This window comes from Xenopus laevis, chromosome 7L (assembly GCF_017654675.1).
Source record: "Xenopus laevis strain J_2021 chromosome 7L, Xenopus_laevis_v10.1, whole genome shotgun sequence".
Classification (NCBI taxonomy): Eukaryota; Metazoa; Chordata; class Amphibia; order Anura; family Pipidae; genus Xenopus; species Xenopus laevis.
In genome coordinates, this window is record NC_054383.1 from 30623738 (window position 1) to 30640138 (window position 16401).

Sequence of the window (16401 nt, forward strand, 5' to 3'; positions counted from 1 at the left end):
TTTGATTTGCATTGCTCTGCTAAATGAAATCAAAATGATTTTCTACTTTTGCCAAGCACAGCTTCACAAGAATATGAAAAACTCTTCCCTAGTTTGTGTGTTTATGTAGCAGAACAATCGTATTGGCCGACAAAGACACGTCCGCAACAGAAGTTCCTTCATTTATATGGCAGAGACTCTTTTAATCAAAGCCAGTCAGACACTGGTAACTTTTGGCTGCCAAATTGGGCCCACCATGTGCCAAATGAGAGCAGATTGTTTGCCATGTGGTGGGCCAAAGGGGTCAGTTTGGCTAAATGGCTGATGGGGGCTTGAGAGTTATAAACACAATAGCATTTATTTTTATAATAATTTATAAAGCACTAATAAAACCTTCAGTGCTGAGTAGATAACTGACCTACAAATGGATCCAGTAGATGGTGGTGGACCTGCCTGCAAGGACTTCAGTACATACTGATGCCTGGGATGCTTTATTTAATGCAGCAGCGTAGCCTGGGTCAGAACCATTCATTGTAAGCTAAATCCCTCAGGTGAAATAATAACAATGGCGGCAACATGTCTCTTCCTGAACTCCATTTATATTTTCTGGGAGATGTACTGTAAATGCAGATGTGAGGCATCCCCGGGGCTGAAACTAAGCACCGAGCAGTATGACACACTGAAGAACAAAGATCTGAAAATGAGAGTTGTCTTTCATATTATCAGAATATAGAAGCACTTGCTGTCAGACAGTCACTGCACAAGATGCAGCATCTGTAAGTAAAAACAGAACCTTAACCTCTTACAATTTGAAGTCTTGTGACATTAAGGGAAAGTTATTAGTTTACTGGTCAAAAAAGGACACCTTCAATCCTTAAGGTCCTATTGAGGATAAAATTCAATATAGAGAAATATCAATAGAAGGTGTATTATGAGACCAGTATGTTAAAAAAATGTACAATTTATTGCTTACACATAATAACTTAAAGTGTGGATCAGAAATTTCCCATATGCTTCGCCATATGGGAAAGTTCTGATCCACACTCCAAGTCTGTAATAACGTTTCCATCTTGCTGAACTACAACTCACAGCTTTCTTTTTTGCCAGTCTATAAGCATACGCCACAACCAAGGAACAGTAACTGTATTACATATATTACTGTACTTACATTTAAAGAGTGATTACCCGCCTGGATTCAATTAGCAATTCCATCTTGCTGAACTACAACTCACAGCTTTCTTTTTTGCCAGTCTATAAGCATACGCCACAACCAAGGAACAGTAACTATATTACATATATTACTGTACTTACATTTAAAGAGTGATTACCCACCTGGATTCAATTAGCAATATTATGCATATTTATTAATTTATTGATTATGTTTCCTGGCTGGCCAGTTTTTTTAGAGAATTACGTGTAAGCAATAAATTATACATTTTTTAAACATACTGGTCTCGTAATACACCTTCTATTGATATTTCTTTATAACCTTAACCTCCAATTGATCATTGCATAGGTTAAAAGAGGCTCAAACTGCATCCTTAGATGTCATACCTTTCATACATACAATTATTCATTTATAACCACCATTATCAATCGCCTGTGTGCTCCTTCTGGTTATCCCATCATCCATGTTTCTGTTATTATTCTAAAGACTCAAAAAATGTGACTCTCTGCGTCCTTCATGTTTTATTTTCCCCTTGTGTACTTGATCAGTTGTATCTGTCTCCCTTCTCCACAGGTAATACACAAACATTTGCTAATATGCAGGATAAATTGGACAAGTGCAGACCTCGTCCTCGGAGGCCTGACAAGGAGCTGTATGTGCCGAAAGCTAGACGGGGAAATGCAACGCAAGAGACAGAACTGGAATTCGCCCTTGAAAATACCACCGAGCAAAGCAGTGATCATACTTGTGATGCACAGGGTCAGGCAAAGACTGAGAAAAGAATTTCCCATAAGAAATCTATAGGCCGCCATGCACGAGGAGAAGGCAAAGCAACCCCTGGATCAAGGGTCACTGGGCCACAAGTCAAGGATGGGAAACTTTCAAGGACCCCTATAGCACAGAAACACAGGGATGGAAATAAAAGGAATCAGGTGGCGCAAAGAACTGAAGGCGAGGCTGCTGCTTTGTTATGCGAATCAGTTAACATGATAGGAATTAATGAGGCAAAGGAGGCATTGTTACTGGGCTCCGATAATAGTCTCGTGGCTACATCTCCTGTTGATTCTATTACAACTAGTCAGAACTCTGCTCTGTCAAAGCAAGATGAACAGGTTGTGGCCCAGAGCAATTCCGACTGTCACAGACTTCCAGAACAGCTTGAGAACACAAAACCAGGCTTAGCAGAGAGTGATGGGGAACAAAATAGCTCCAGAAGGGAAGATCACATCAAGGAGTGGTGTCAGTCTAGCAAGTTAGATGTGCATAGTGCAGCCAAGACAGAGTTAAAGGAGAATGTGGCTCGGAGCTTATGCAGGTTATTGCACAGTGAGGAGCAGGTAATAAAAACAGGATCGGTGTCTGCGGCTGACAGTGAAATGTCAGACTTGGTGGCCAGTTTCCCATCCGGCAGTTTTGATCATGTAACACACAATCCCAGCAATACCACTGATTGCTTGGGGGATGGATCCCATTGCGATTTATATAGTGCTGTAGTCATCTCTGCCACTGATATTAATATCTGTACAGAGAAAGCCGAGCAGCTTGCAATTTGTTCTGATGAAGCAACAATAAATGGATCTGGGGCATTATGCGAAAAACAAGAAAATAATATTAACGTGAAATCGGATTTGATACCAAGTGTAGTAGAGAATGAATGGAAGGATGGGGGCATTGTCCCTGTTAGCAATCCCAGTAGCACTGACTCAGATGGAAATGCCACAGATTTGAAGGGGTGTGAAAGCAGCGGGGATAAAATGCCTGACATCCCTTCCTCCCAAATTGCTGTAGTCTTTAACGATCCAGAGTCACGCAATTCTGCACCTATGGGTGGGGGCGAGGGAAGTTCAGCCAGTGAAAGTGGAGAAGAGAGGAGCACAGACAAACCATGTACTAATTCAGGGCTACCGTTGGCTTGCTCAGGGGCACACAATACATTGGCTGGGACTGATGTAACAGGTTCATTCAGCAGCACTAACAAGCTTCATAAAAAGGACTCCAGTAGAAGCAATAATGTGACTTCTTCAGGGGCTTCGTTGGAAAATCAAGACCTGGCTGAGTGTGCTGATGTTGATGAGAGCTGGGATTCTCTTTTTAATGATGACGGGGAATGTCTCGAACCTCATCTTCTGGAAGAGGTAAAGATGTAGCGGAATTTGACCCAGATTCAAAAATCTGTTCATATTTTTATATTTTATATAGACGTAATCCTCAGGATCAATGTTCCACTGTAATACAAGCCATACTTATGACATATGCAGTAGGTTAGAGGTTAAGGAGAAGTAAATTCATATTGTAAGTATAGGCCCAATCGTAGGCCTCCCTGCCCAACTACATCAACCAACCCAGAATTGCCCTATTCCACCCAAACCTCAAATCAAAATACAGAGTTCTGCTATAGCCAGTCTTTGGCTATCTGACAGCTATTGCAGACCAGCATACGGCAAGCTAGGAACAGATAGGCTTCCAGTGTTCATGCTACGGTTTGGTGATCAGCAGTATGTAGTCAATGATAGGAATTTACATGCCCGGACATGCCACCACCCTGTATAGCTCAGTTATTGGGAAGCAGAGCCATTCTGGGCAGTCGTGGAGCTGAGAGTATGGGGTCTTGTGTAGGGGCCCCTAAGTTTATAAAATGAGTTTACATCTCCTTTAAAACACGTGGCATTTTCGTCTCGATATTAAGTTGTCTTGATATTAAGTTAATAGGGGGGTTTATGGCACATGTAACAGCTCTTGCCCAGAAATGCAGATGTATGTTTTAAAGTAATAGCTGCTTTGGTTTGCAAAAATGCTATAATGCAATGCAATAATTTCTTTTGTGTTTTTCCTAAAGAAAACCCAAAATATCACATGCACTGTAATTGGCTAATGCGTGTAGACTAGAGGAAAGATGAGTCACCTGCAGGTTTTAGGTTGACCCACACATCACTAAAGTGTAAGTCATTTTAGCTAAGGATTCAATTTGCCACTACCCGGCCCCTACCGCTACCAAACCACAACATGGCCACTTTGTGACATCAGAGATGGGGAGGGTGTGAGTCTATAACTAGAGGTGAATCAATATTTCGGCCTGGGGCGCAGGCGGGTTACGGTCAGATGCTTATCGATCTGCATATTTAAGTTTGTATATCTGTGCAGTGTAAAGAGGAACTCAACCAAGATTAAAAATAACATGACATTTAGTACAGGTATTGGATCTGTTATCTGGAAACCCATTATCCAGAAAGCTCAGCATTACGGAAAGGACATCTCCCATAGACTCCATTATAATCAAATAATATAAATTTTTCAAAATGACTTCCTTTTTCTCTGTAATAATAAAACAGCAGCTTGTACTTGATCCCAACTAAGATATAATTAATCCTTATTGGAAGCAAAACCAGCCTATTGGGTTTATTTAATGTTTACATGATTTTCTGGTAGACTTAAGGTATGAAGATCCAAATTATAGAAAAATCCCTTATCTGGAAAACCCCAGGTCCCGAGTATTCTGGATAACAGGTCCCATACCTGTGCAGCATTTTCATAGCATTTTAGTATCTATCTTTAACTTTTAATGCTCTGAACTGGTTGTTCTGACTGTTGAAACAGTGTAGCAGAAATCGGCTTCATGGTTGAAGTACAGCATTCATGTGATTAAATCTATAGGCCTGCTGAGTAAATGATCCCAGTACATGAGACATTACACAGACATACAGCCCTTGTTTTGTCTCTACGAGGTCAATTTTAATTATACCATTGCCAATATGGTACATTTTATAATAATATAATTTGTTTTGTTTTTTTTGTTTTTTTTTTGTAGCTGACAAATAGGGGTGAAAAGGTTCTTCAAGAGCCAAGATATAACTATTATGACTATGAAGCTAAAGAACCAGAGTTGGGAGACTTAGAACTGGCCCATGTGATCGAGATTTATGAATTTCCGTCTGAATTTAAGACTGAGGATTTAATTCGAGCATTTGCCAGCTACCAGTGAGTAGTGTGTTGTGTTAATGCACCATTGGGGCTCCGTAATAAAAGTAATTCCTTTGCACAACCGGCTATTGATTCCTTTTATAATTTAGCTGCTTTCAATGGTCTGGTACCTTGCCGGGTGGCAGAGAAGCATGGGATGATGCAAATTAGTATAGAGAATAAACACAATTGTTTTGCCTGGAGTAGTCCCACAGCCAAAATAATCTGCATTGCTGTTAATGCAAGCTTGAATTTCTTTGAGCCCTGATGTTCTTTTAGTCAGGGAAGCACACGGTTAGTATGGAAGGTGGCAAAATAATAATATTATTTTTTAACTTTATAGCAGGAAATACAGTGATTGTTTTAAACCAAGCCCCCATCCAGAGTTGGGATAGGCGGGCAAGGTAGTAGAGGGGAACAGACAGGGAGAAAGGGGGCACATGTAGGGAATAGACCGGCTGGAGGGAAACAAGGTGGCGCTGACAGAAAGTAGCCAAACGGTAATGGATTGAAACAAGCAACGGTGGAATGATGGGTGGGATGCAGCAAAGGAAAATGGATGGGTGAGAAGAGAGCGGGTGAGTAAGGAGAAGTGGAACGTACAGGGAGCAGAGGGTAACACCAGGATGGGGGGTTGTTGAGATCCTGGAACAAAGGTAGTGCTCTAGCTTTAAATAAAGAGGGCTGTAGATTATATAGTGAATAACACCCTCTTGTAAAATATCAGGATATTATAAGTTACTGAAGAGTTCCAATACCATAAAAAAACCAAATGTTTTTATACAGGTAATGAAACTCAGAGGTGACTTTTAATATCCTCATATAATACACAAAAGCCATGAATATCCTGTAAATTGTATCCTTATAAACGGTGAGTTCTGATGTCATCAGTTATAAACGGTGAGTTCTGATGTCATTTCTGTCACATGACTCATTGAAATTTGTGTATTATAATAAATAAAGTACCCCCAGTTGTAAAATATGAGGATATTAGAAGTTACCTCGGAGTTCCATGACCTGTATAAAAACACTCGGCCTTCGGCCTCGTGTTTTTATATGGTCATGAAGCTCCTCGGTCACTTATAATATCCCTATATTTTACAAAAGGGGGTACTTTATTCACTATATATTGCAACAGGGGGTACTTTATTTATTATAATACACGTTTCAGTGGGTCATGTGACAGAAATGACATCACTAAGCTCCTATTAGAACTGATGACATCACTGAGCACCATTGCTGATTTGCGTTTTATAACCATTTTTAGCATAAAGGAAATCTTGTCACCTGTCCATATAAGGCTTCAGATGAGTGCTTTTATTTACTAAAGTGTGTTAATATACAATAAGCTGAATGTTAAAGACTCGCTGTTTTTGTTCTCTCTTCAACAGAAAGAAAGGATTTGATATCAAATGGGTGGATGATACTCATGCCCTTGGTTTATTCTCTAGTCCTATATCAGGTATGATTGCAAACATATTCACTTTTTAATAATTGCAGCTTTTGCTTCCCTTTATTTATCTATTTATTTTAACCGCTTTACTGTCATTTCTTCCTAGCTCGTGATGCACTCAGTAGCAAAAATCCAATGGTTAAAGTTCGACCCCTGTCACAAGCCACGAGGGCCTCTAAAGCCAAAGCAAGGGCATGCTCTGGTACGTAGAAAATATAGCTTAGTACTGTTAGATTGTTAGTTCTTCTTAGCAAGAGACGCAAAAGGAGAAGTTCACAAGCAAGCACAGTTCATCTTAAAGGGGAAGAAAGCAATGAATTTTGTTAATGATCCAATATATCTTAGGGTAGGACTAAACGGATGTTTTCGGCACGATCCGAAGCGCTGCAACAAAAGGGCAGCGACTAATCGCATGCGACGGCAATGCCGGTGACAAATCAAGTGCAACGGAAATAAGGTAAGTGAATGCATTGTCGGATGAAGTCGCAGCGTTGATCCAACTCGACACGACTGTCGGATGCAGCGTCTGCATCCAACAGTCGTGTTGCGTTGGATCAACGCTGCGACTTCATCCGACAATGCATTCACTTACCTTTTTTCTGTCGAATGCGATTTGTCGCCGGCGTTTTGTCGCAGCGTGACAGATCGCTCCGAAAACGTCCATGTAGTCCTACCCTTATAGAGGGCTTCCTTTCCTAGCAGATGTATTAGAGCTCTCTCAAATAACTGATTCTGGTACAAACAAAATCTAACAAAATAACTGCCTTTTGCACAAATTCTGCATGTAGAGAGACATGATCTCTGGTGATTTTAATAGAGTGAGCTCTAATCCATATTCTAGGCAAAAGGAGCCCCCCTATAAGATATATTTTATCAAACTGTCCATGAATATCTGACACCCAGCTCCTGCATGAAGACAGAATGAAGTAAAACAGATGCTGAGAGAGGGATAGTGAACATAAACATGATTATTTCAGAAACAATGCAGAATATTTAATTGATTGTATTACAAAGTTTCGTATTTCAGTATGCTGAAGTTTATATTAATTTTTCATTTTCGAGCTAGTTCCCCGTTAACAAAATTCATTGCTTTCAAAAAGTAAACCACAAATAAGTCTTTTTATCCCACTTTGTCTATTTATGTTTTAGAATAAATAAATTTTGTTAACACCTCTGTTATCCTGGTTGTAAATTCTCTAAATTTGATAACTATATAATAAGTACCACCAATATTAAGAGACCATTTTTCACTGGTTCTTTTTTTGGGTGACTAAATATCTGTGGGTACCAAAGACCCTGCTTGTTTTGGAATGTATAGACAAAATTAAATATGAATAATTTTTTGGGCACTTTGATATATAAAGGATTTTTTTTTTTCTTATAGTGTGGAACAAACATCCTTGAATTTAGAAAGCGCATTTTCCTTTAAACTGCATCAATATAGCAATGTAGTTTGACTTTGTTTCAGTCCTCGAGCTGTCATGGTATTAAAAATCTCATCGACGGTAACAGGCCTGTGAAACATTAAAGCATAAAGAACAAAGTTAGACTTTCATAAACTCCTGAACAGGGAATATAAACTCTTTAATAAGAGGAAGAAAAAAAGGGAAAAACACTTACCTGAAATGCTCTGACCATCGCAGTATGAAAATGAATACTTTGTATTGCTGCTGTCTGTGTGGAATAATTATTGTCTGGGAACACCTGAAAATGTAAAATAGTAGACTGGACTGGCTGATATCATAATATTATGGGTTAGGGTAACAGAACCAGCATGAAACAGATGCTTTCTGGCTTACAAGTAGAGAGCAGGTTATGCTGCTAGGAGCTCTCTGATAGTCCTCAATCTGATTTCTGTGACTACTATGTATAACTGTTTGTAGGGCCGGAACTTAGGGGTAGGCAGAGTAGGTGGCCGCCTAGGGCGCAATCATTATGGGGGGCGCACTTTTAGGGGGATTTTGTTTTCTTTTTTTAAACCCTGGTTTGATTGGCCTTTATTAGTTTTTTAATTGTATAAACCGCCTATTCCAACCCCCTCTTGCCTGTGATTTGTACTGTGGGCACTCCCCACCTCCCTCTTGGCTGCTGCTGGCACAGCAACATATTTGTGGGCAATATGGTGGATTTTTGGCTCCTGCTGGCACAGGTACAGATTGGGGGCAATATGAGGGATTGCTGATGGCACAGGTACAAATGGGGGTAATATGATAGCTGGTGGCACAGGTACACAGATGTTCGGGGCATTATGATGGATTTTTGGCTTCTGCTGGCACAGGTACAAATTAGGGGCAATATGATGGATTTTTTTGGTTGCTGCTGGCATAATTACAGACTGGGGGTAACACTATGACGGATGTTTTGTCTTATGCTGGCACAAGTACAGATTGGGGGCTTGGGGGTAATCTGAGTGATTGACTGCCGTTGGCACAGGTATAAATAGGGGTAATATGATAGGCCCTGGCACAGGTACAGGGGGCAACATAATGACTGCTGGCACAGGTACAGGGGGCAGTATGAATGGTAAGGTGGAAAATGATAATGTAGGGCCGGGTGGGGGGGGGCACTGATTGAAGCCCTTGCCTAGGGTGCCAAAATACCTTGGCCCGGCCCTGACTCTTTGCTCTTGTTACGTGTAAGGTGCCGTAATTCTAGCAGTATATTAGCTCAGCGGTTAGTGATACAACCTTGCAGCCTGAGTTTCTCCAAGGCATTTGGGTTTATTCCCCCAATCCAAAAAAAAACAAAAAACAAGACAGGTAAATTGTCCATATTGTGTGTGAAGGTGATGAAGACCTCATATTGTGGAGCAGGGACTGAAATATGAATTATACTGTCACTATATAACTATATTAAGGATAATTGTAAATTATGTGTGGCATACTGTAAATAAATGAATACCCTCCAGGCAGCTTCCATTTCAAGTGAAAAACAAAATGAGACAGACTCTACACCATTGCCAGCAGTGTAAATTACTGACAGCAACCTCATTTTAAATTACAAGTGGTTACTTTTTTTGTGACCACAATAGCTTGTTTGTGGATAATTGTGGCCTTACATGGTATCTGACCAATCAGCTTACAGCCTGAACTGATCAAAACCTTACTTGGGCCATAGGAATTATAGCCTTAATATTGCTCCACTTCTTTAAGCTATTTGCATCATAAACTGAGCGACATGGTACATGCACACTTGCCTGCTCTTCAAACCAACCAGTCTCCATAGTATAGTTATGGGACCTGTTATCCAGAATGCTCGGGAACTGGGGTTTTCCAGATAACGGGAAGCAAAACCAGCCTCTTGGGTTTATTTAATATTTACATGATTTTGTAGTAGGTTTATTTATCAAAGTGCGAATTTATCTCAATATTTTTTGCTACAAACTCCGATCAAATCAGCTTGGGTTTTTAACGCTTATTTATTATTACATTTTCCCAAAACTTTGCTTTGCGGGAAAAAAATCAGATTTTTTTTCCTGATTTTTCATCCAAAAACTCAGATTTTTGCCCGGGGTATTGCACGAAACCCAGCGCACATCAAAAAAATCCTTGGGACTTCTCCCATTGACTTATATGCAACCTCAACGGGTCTGAGATGCCGAATTTTCAGATTCTGACTTTTCCATCCTCGGGGTTTAATAAATTACGAAAAATTCAGAATTTTTCATTATTTTTGAATTCGGGGTTTAGTAAATAACCCCCTTAATGTATTAAGATCCAAGTTAGGGAAAGATCTGTTATCCAGAAAACACCATGTCCTGAGCGTTCTGTATAACAGGTCCCGTACCTGTACTTTAAAACGTTTCAAAACAACCAGTATCTGAATGGCAGTGTCCCCTCTAAAAATGGCTTTCTATCCCTGATGGGGTGGCTATTATACTTTTGTCCGCTAGCAACCATATTAGTGTTTTTAAAAATATTCATAAGGACCTCATTAATATAAACATGGACCATAGCATTATTAAGCTTTTAAAAACTGCCAGCTATTCAAAACATAATTTTATAGAAGAAAGAAAGGAACTCGAAGCTAGCAGAGTGTACTGGGTGATCGATCTGAGAAATGAGATTTCCCAGGAGCTACTATTGGGTTTTATGCGTTGCAGTTCCAGGTATCATTATGTGCTTTCCTTTTAATATGTTTCTTATGTGCCGTAGAGTTTCTGCAGCCTGCTAAAGAGCGTCCAGAAACGTCTGCGGTTCTTGCAAGGAGACTCGTGATTGGTGCCCTGGGAGTGCGCAGCACACAGACCAAAGCTGAACGGGAGGCAGAACGTAAAAAGCTAAAAGAAGCAAAAGGTAAGGGGAAGCAATGAAAAAACACTGAGTTTTCTGTTTTAGAGGAATGGGTGGCTTAATGCACGGGGGGAATCTTAATGGTGTGCGAGAAATCAGTTGGCACCCGTTTTCTAGTTTTATTACAATCCCCAAAGTGTATCCTCGTCTTCCAAAAAAAATAAAAAATGTCACAGGTTTACATGTTCTGGTTTAGCAATATGTTGCTGCTTGTTTTTACAGTCATAGATTCAGTCATATTGACTTTTATTTTAGTCCATTATTATGCAGACTCATGTATACAGGTATGGGATCAGTTATCCAGAAACTCATTATCCAGAAGGCTCAGAATTTCTGAAAGGCCGTCTCCCAAAGACTCAGTTTTATCCAAATAGTCCACAATATAAAAATGATTTCCTTTTTTTCCTATAATAATAAAACAGTAGCTTGTACTTGATCCCAACTAAGATATAATTAATCCTTATTGGAGGCAAAACCAGCCTTTATTTCTATTATATATTCCAAATTATGGAACGATCTGTTACCCGGAAAACCCCAGGTACTGTGCATTCTGGATAATAGGTCCCATTCTGGCCTTAACCTTAAGCATGCATGTATATAATTCATCCACTATATATATATATATATTATATACCAGACACGGAGATCTTAAAGCTGAAGGGTTTAAAAAAATGAAGCCTTAGTTAGAAATACAGAAGTTGCTACGGCAGGGCTATTAATTGGCATTTTTCAGCTTGTGGTTTAAAAGGAGAATTTAATGAGAAACTCGGGTGGGAAAACTGGTTCTATAATGATTGTTGATCATTGTTGGTTTTTTTTTAATGTTAGTACCTCTTTAAGATATTTGATTTTGCCAAATTCCATGTTCTACATATTGCCACCAGATGGAGCTCACAGAACTGCTGGTGCTGATTTACATAGATTAATTGAAGCGTTGGCAGTTGCCGTTTAGTTGCCAGTTTCTCTTCTCCAAACATTTGCTGTTGTGTATATATTAAAGTTGCATGAGTATTATATACCTCTGCCTGTCCTGGAAGGCTTGCGGCCTGTATCACTGTTATACTAAGTGCGGCTGAATTCATTACTGATATTACTTTTTCATACCCTGATGTATGGGTATGCTCTCCCCGCCCGCCACCTTCAAATGCCGGCATCTGACTTCCAGGCTCCGGTTTTATAGTCTCGCGTCTGCTTGCCCCCTCCCCTTTTGTGATGTCATTGTGATGTAAGGGGCGGGTCGGCGAGGGTCTACAAAAGGACCCCGGAAGCGCGGGTGCGGGTTGTAGCAGGGCAGGTTAGGGTCGGGTGTGGGTCAAGGAAACCCTGACCCGCACATCACTAGCGACCAGATGCCATAAAGCATTAAGTTTGCTGTAGTGATGTTGCAGTATTCCAAAGCTGCTGCATCTCCAAATACATCATATGGTTCATGTCAAGTGTCATATACAAAGAAATAGCAACATGTCAAATAGCCATAAAAGAGGAAGAGGAGAGGGAGGAGCTATAAAGAGATCAGCTCATATGACTCTAATGTAAGATACAGAAAATGTTTGTTCTCTGTGCAGGTGTTCTAAACTATAAATTATACAATGGCCAATTCCAAGGAACTTTTGAATTGGTCTTCATTATTTATTGTTAATGTTTTTAATTATTTGCATTCGTCTTCTTCTGACTCTTTCCAGATTTCAAATGGGGGTCACTGACCCCATCTAAAAACAATTGCTCTCCAAGGCTACACATTTATGGTTATAAATGTAGCTACATATCTGCTAAATGCAGCACAAACAAGTAATTAAGCAATTAAAACATTTTGGTTCCCTCAATATAGCAGAAACATTTGTGAAATACTACTGTATATTTACTGCTATTGAAGCTTGTCTTAAAGGACCAGTAACAGCAAAAAAAAATTTAAAAATTTAAAAATGCAATAGTATGCTACGAAAAAAAGACACCAACACATATTAAAGGGGTGGTTCACCTTCAAACTCACTTTTAGTATGTTATAGAATGGACAATTCAAAGCAACTTTTCAATTGGTCTTCATTATTTTTTATAGTTTTTGAATTATTTGCCTTCTTCTTCTGATTCTTTCCAGCTTTCAAATGGGGGTCAGCGACCCCAACTAAAAACAAAAGCTGTGTAAGGCTACAAATGCATTGTTGTTGCTACTTTTTATTGCTCATCTTTCTATTCAGGCCTCTCCTATTCATACTCTAGTCTCTTATTCAAATCAGTGCATAGTTGCTAAGGTAATTTGGACCCTAGCAACCAGACGGCTGAAACTGCAAACTGGAAAGCTGCTGAATAAAAAGCCAAATAACTCAAAAACCACAAATAATAAAAAATGAAAACCAATTGCAAATTGTCTCAGAATATCACTCTCAGTCTACATCATACTGAAAGTTAATTTAAAGGTGAATAACCCCTTTAAACTAAGTTTGTTAAGAAATAACTTACGGAAACTCCGCTTGCGCTCTTCAGAAACGACGATCCATCTTGCGACGCTACTTTTCTTCTCCCTGCCTTCCTTATAGGAGATACTGTAGCCAGGGAGGAGAAATCGTGTGCTGCAGGATGGATCGTTGCCGTTTCTGAAGAGGAGCACAAGCGGAGTTTCCGTAAGTTATTTCTTAATAAAGACTTAGCGATTTTACAGTTTAATATGTGTTGGCGTCTTTTTGTCGTAGCACACTTTTTAGAAATTATTTGCTGTTCCTGGTCCTTTAAATTGTCTGTTCACTTGCGCTCTGACTGTGGCCAAGGGAGAAGGAAACGTTTTCAGCTGATAAATATCCTCCTTATCTACCGTTTAATTGGTTTTTTCAATATCTTATGGTTGGGTTGCTACAGGGGCATCCAAGACGGGAATACAGTCCTTCAAAGCGTTTTCCTTTCTTTTCCAGAGAGAAGGCATTTAGAAGCTAAGCAGCGTGAGGATGCCTGGGAAGGCAGGTGATGACTCCGATGTTTGAACACAGCGAGGAGAATGACATGCATCTATAACAGAAGACCTCTGAAGAAGAATAAAAGATTCTAGCCTGGAACACATGCGCTGAGTGACCCATTCATAGAGCCTTTGTTTGGCAGAGAAAGAATAAAGAGACTCGCACAGCAGAAATAGTAGGGAGAAGTGCGAGAGATTTGCAGTGGTCACTGAGTGATCCGTTTACTGCATTTGATCTACCTGCCTCATACACAGGGCAACAATGGCCGCTAACTTGCACTCTAAATGGGCCCATCATGTTATCAATGCAGCTCCTTCCTGATAAGCCTGTGTATATCTTTATTGTCATCTAATCTTTCGCTTGGGTGCCAGAGATAACTTAAATTCTAAAGGCGCGTTCTTGCGGCAGCATCCTCAAGCCCCAGGAAAATCCACAGACTGGAAAATACTGAGTAACCCCTGCTAAACATTGTGATGTGCCAGAGCTTGTAGTTAACAGAACGTTTGTGGTAGAATAGAACATTTACTACTTCTATGGCAGAGTGCTTATTTTACTGTGATCACTTGGCTTTGCAAAAAAAAATATATTTTTAGTTCAATCAACTTATAATAATAAGTAATAATAATAATAAGAATAAGTTCTACATTTACGGCAGGGATGCACCGAAACCACTATTTGGGATTCAGCCGAATCCTTTGTGAAAGATTTGGCCGAATCTGAATTTGCATATGCAAATGAGGGTCAGGAAGGAGACAAAGTGGGAAAAAATGTTTTACTTCCTTATTTTGTGTGTGAAGTTGTGATTTCCCTCCACGCCCCTAATTTGCATATGTAAATTCGGTTCGGCCAGACACAAGGATTCAGCCGAATCCAGATCTTGCTTAAAAAGGCTGAATCCTGGATTCTGTGCAGCCCTAATTTAAGGTGAGAACTATATCTTTTTTTTTTTTGAAAAGGTTGAATCTGTGCTGTTTCTCCATTTGGGTTGCCACCTGTCCGGTTTTGACCTGGACAGCCCGTTTTTTTGAAGGGCTTTTCGAGTCAACACTGCCTGCCCGGTTTTTCAAATTAGGAAAACCAGGCAGAATTTCTTGATGGACGCGGCAATCTACCAATCGCCACATCATAGCCCAGCCCCTGATGTCACAGTCCCTGCCCCATCACTTCATGGCCCCGCCCCATCACGTCATGGTCTGCCCCTGCTTTGTCACTGACCCCACCGGAGTTAGTCGGGAGGAAAGGTGGAAACCCTATTCTCCATCCAGATAAAAGTTAAACGGGATATATTTTTAACAGATTATATATTGTCACTTACTCGGAGGAAAGGTTAAATCCGTAGTGGGTGAAAATGTTAAGCACACTTACCTGTATTCTAGGTTGGTGGTCCTGTTGTGCACTGGCCTGAGTGATCATCCTCTTCTGCTTCCTTGCTCTAAAATGGCCGCATGCTTGAACAGTAGAGTAAAAAGGCCGGCATTTTGTTAAAGTTCAGCTTTTAGCCGAACTGTAATATCTCAGGCCAGTGCAGGTTTTTTTTGCTAACAGGAGCAATCCGAGTATCAGATAAATGATTATAATCCCTGGGAGGTGCCTAACTCTGACTTGGTTAGAAGCTTCAAGAGCTAATAAAGAATAAATGTTGATTAACCCATTCTTAACACTTTCTCATTTCAGCTCTGTCGTCAAATTATCCATAAATCTTTCTGTATTTTTCTATATATAAAGCAAAGCCTCCTTAAAGAAAATATACCCTGTCAAGTAGAGAATACCCAACATATTTTAATTAAGAGTTAAATACTACCTGATCATAGAATGGAAAATGTGTTTAGTGTTTACTGGATTTTTTTTCTCCCTGTGCACAGTCCCGAGCTTGTAGCTTTACTAGATGCACTAATTCCTTTCTTCAGTGTATGCAGTTATACATATGAATGGGACCTGCCATGTGTTTTGCTCAGTTGAAGAGTCCTCCAACAACATCATCTAAATCAAATGGGAATAAATAAAAGGTGCTAATAAAGAAGAATGTCTTGGCACAAACAAATGGCAGCTTCTGCTTATAAATGCAAATATGCAAAAAAAATAAATAAATTTGAATACACTCTATTAGGCTTGGTTTATATCATTGATGGACAATTAGCTGCCCTTCTGAACTTTGCTACGTTACAACTCAAAGCTCTTAAGACAGGCTTAAGCTATTGGTGCTTTGCTAGGGTTTTCTTTTACCAATAATATCTAAAGAGCCATTGATTCCCCTGCTTGTTAGGGTAGAACTCCACAAGCGTTTTCGCCGCAATCCGACAAGCTGTGACTTGTTACATGCAACAAAAATAAGGTAAGTAATAGAGTTGTCAACGCTGCGACGACATGCGACAATTCTATTACCTTGTTTTTGTCGCATGCGTTTTGTCGTAGCGCATTGGATTGCGCCCGAAAACGCTAGTGGAGTCCTACCCTTGTACACCTGGGTCCGCAAGTGTGTGTGTGTGAGTGATAATTCATCAAAACTATATATATATATATATATATATATATATATATATATATATATATATATATATATATATATATATATATATATATATAATAGCAGAGATGATATTATGTTAA

At 39.7% G+C, this 16401-nt stretch overlaps 1 protein-coding gene across 3 annotated transcripts in view; it reads left to right on the top strand.

Annotated features, from left to right (window-relative positions):
• r3hcc1l.L (R3H domain and coiled-coil containing 1 like L homeolog) overlaps nucleotides 1-16195 on the top strand; it is a 31567-nt gene extending 15372 nt beyond the window's left edge. For 2 of the 3 annotated variants that reach the window (XM_041568730.1, XM_041568729.1), the window contains exons 2-8: nucleotides 1721-3282; nucleotides 4953-5122; nucleotides 6496-6566; nucleotides 6664-6759; nucleotides 10712-10852; nucleotides 13384-13467; nucleotides 13753-16195. In XM_041568730.1, coding sequence (XP_041424664.1) covers nucleotides 1744-3282; nucleotides 4953-5122; nucleotides 6496-6566; nucleotides 6664-6759; nucleotides 10712-10852; nucleotides 13384-13467; nucleotides 13753-13805 — 2154 coding nt within the window. In that variant the 5' untranslated portion in view covers nucleotides 1721-1743 and the 3' untranslated portion in view covers nucleotides 13806-16195. The remainder of the gene's footprint in view (nucleotides 1-1720; nucleotides 3283-4952; nucleotides 5123-6495; nucleotides 6567-6663; nucleotides 6760-10711; nucleotides 10853-13383; nucleotides 13468-13752) is intronic. The other variant, XM_018225274.2, reaches the window with a different exon arrangement.
• Nucleotides 16196-16401: the final 206 nt, after the last annotated feature.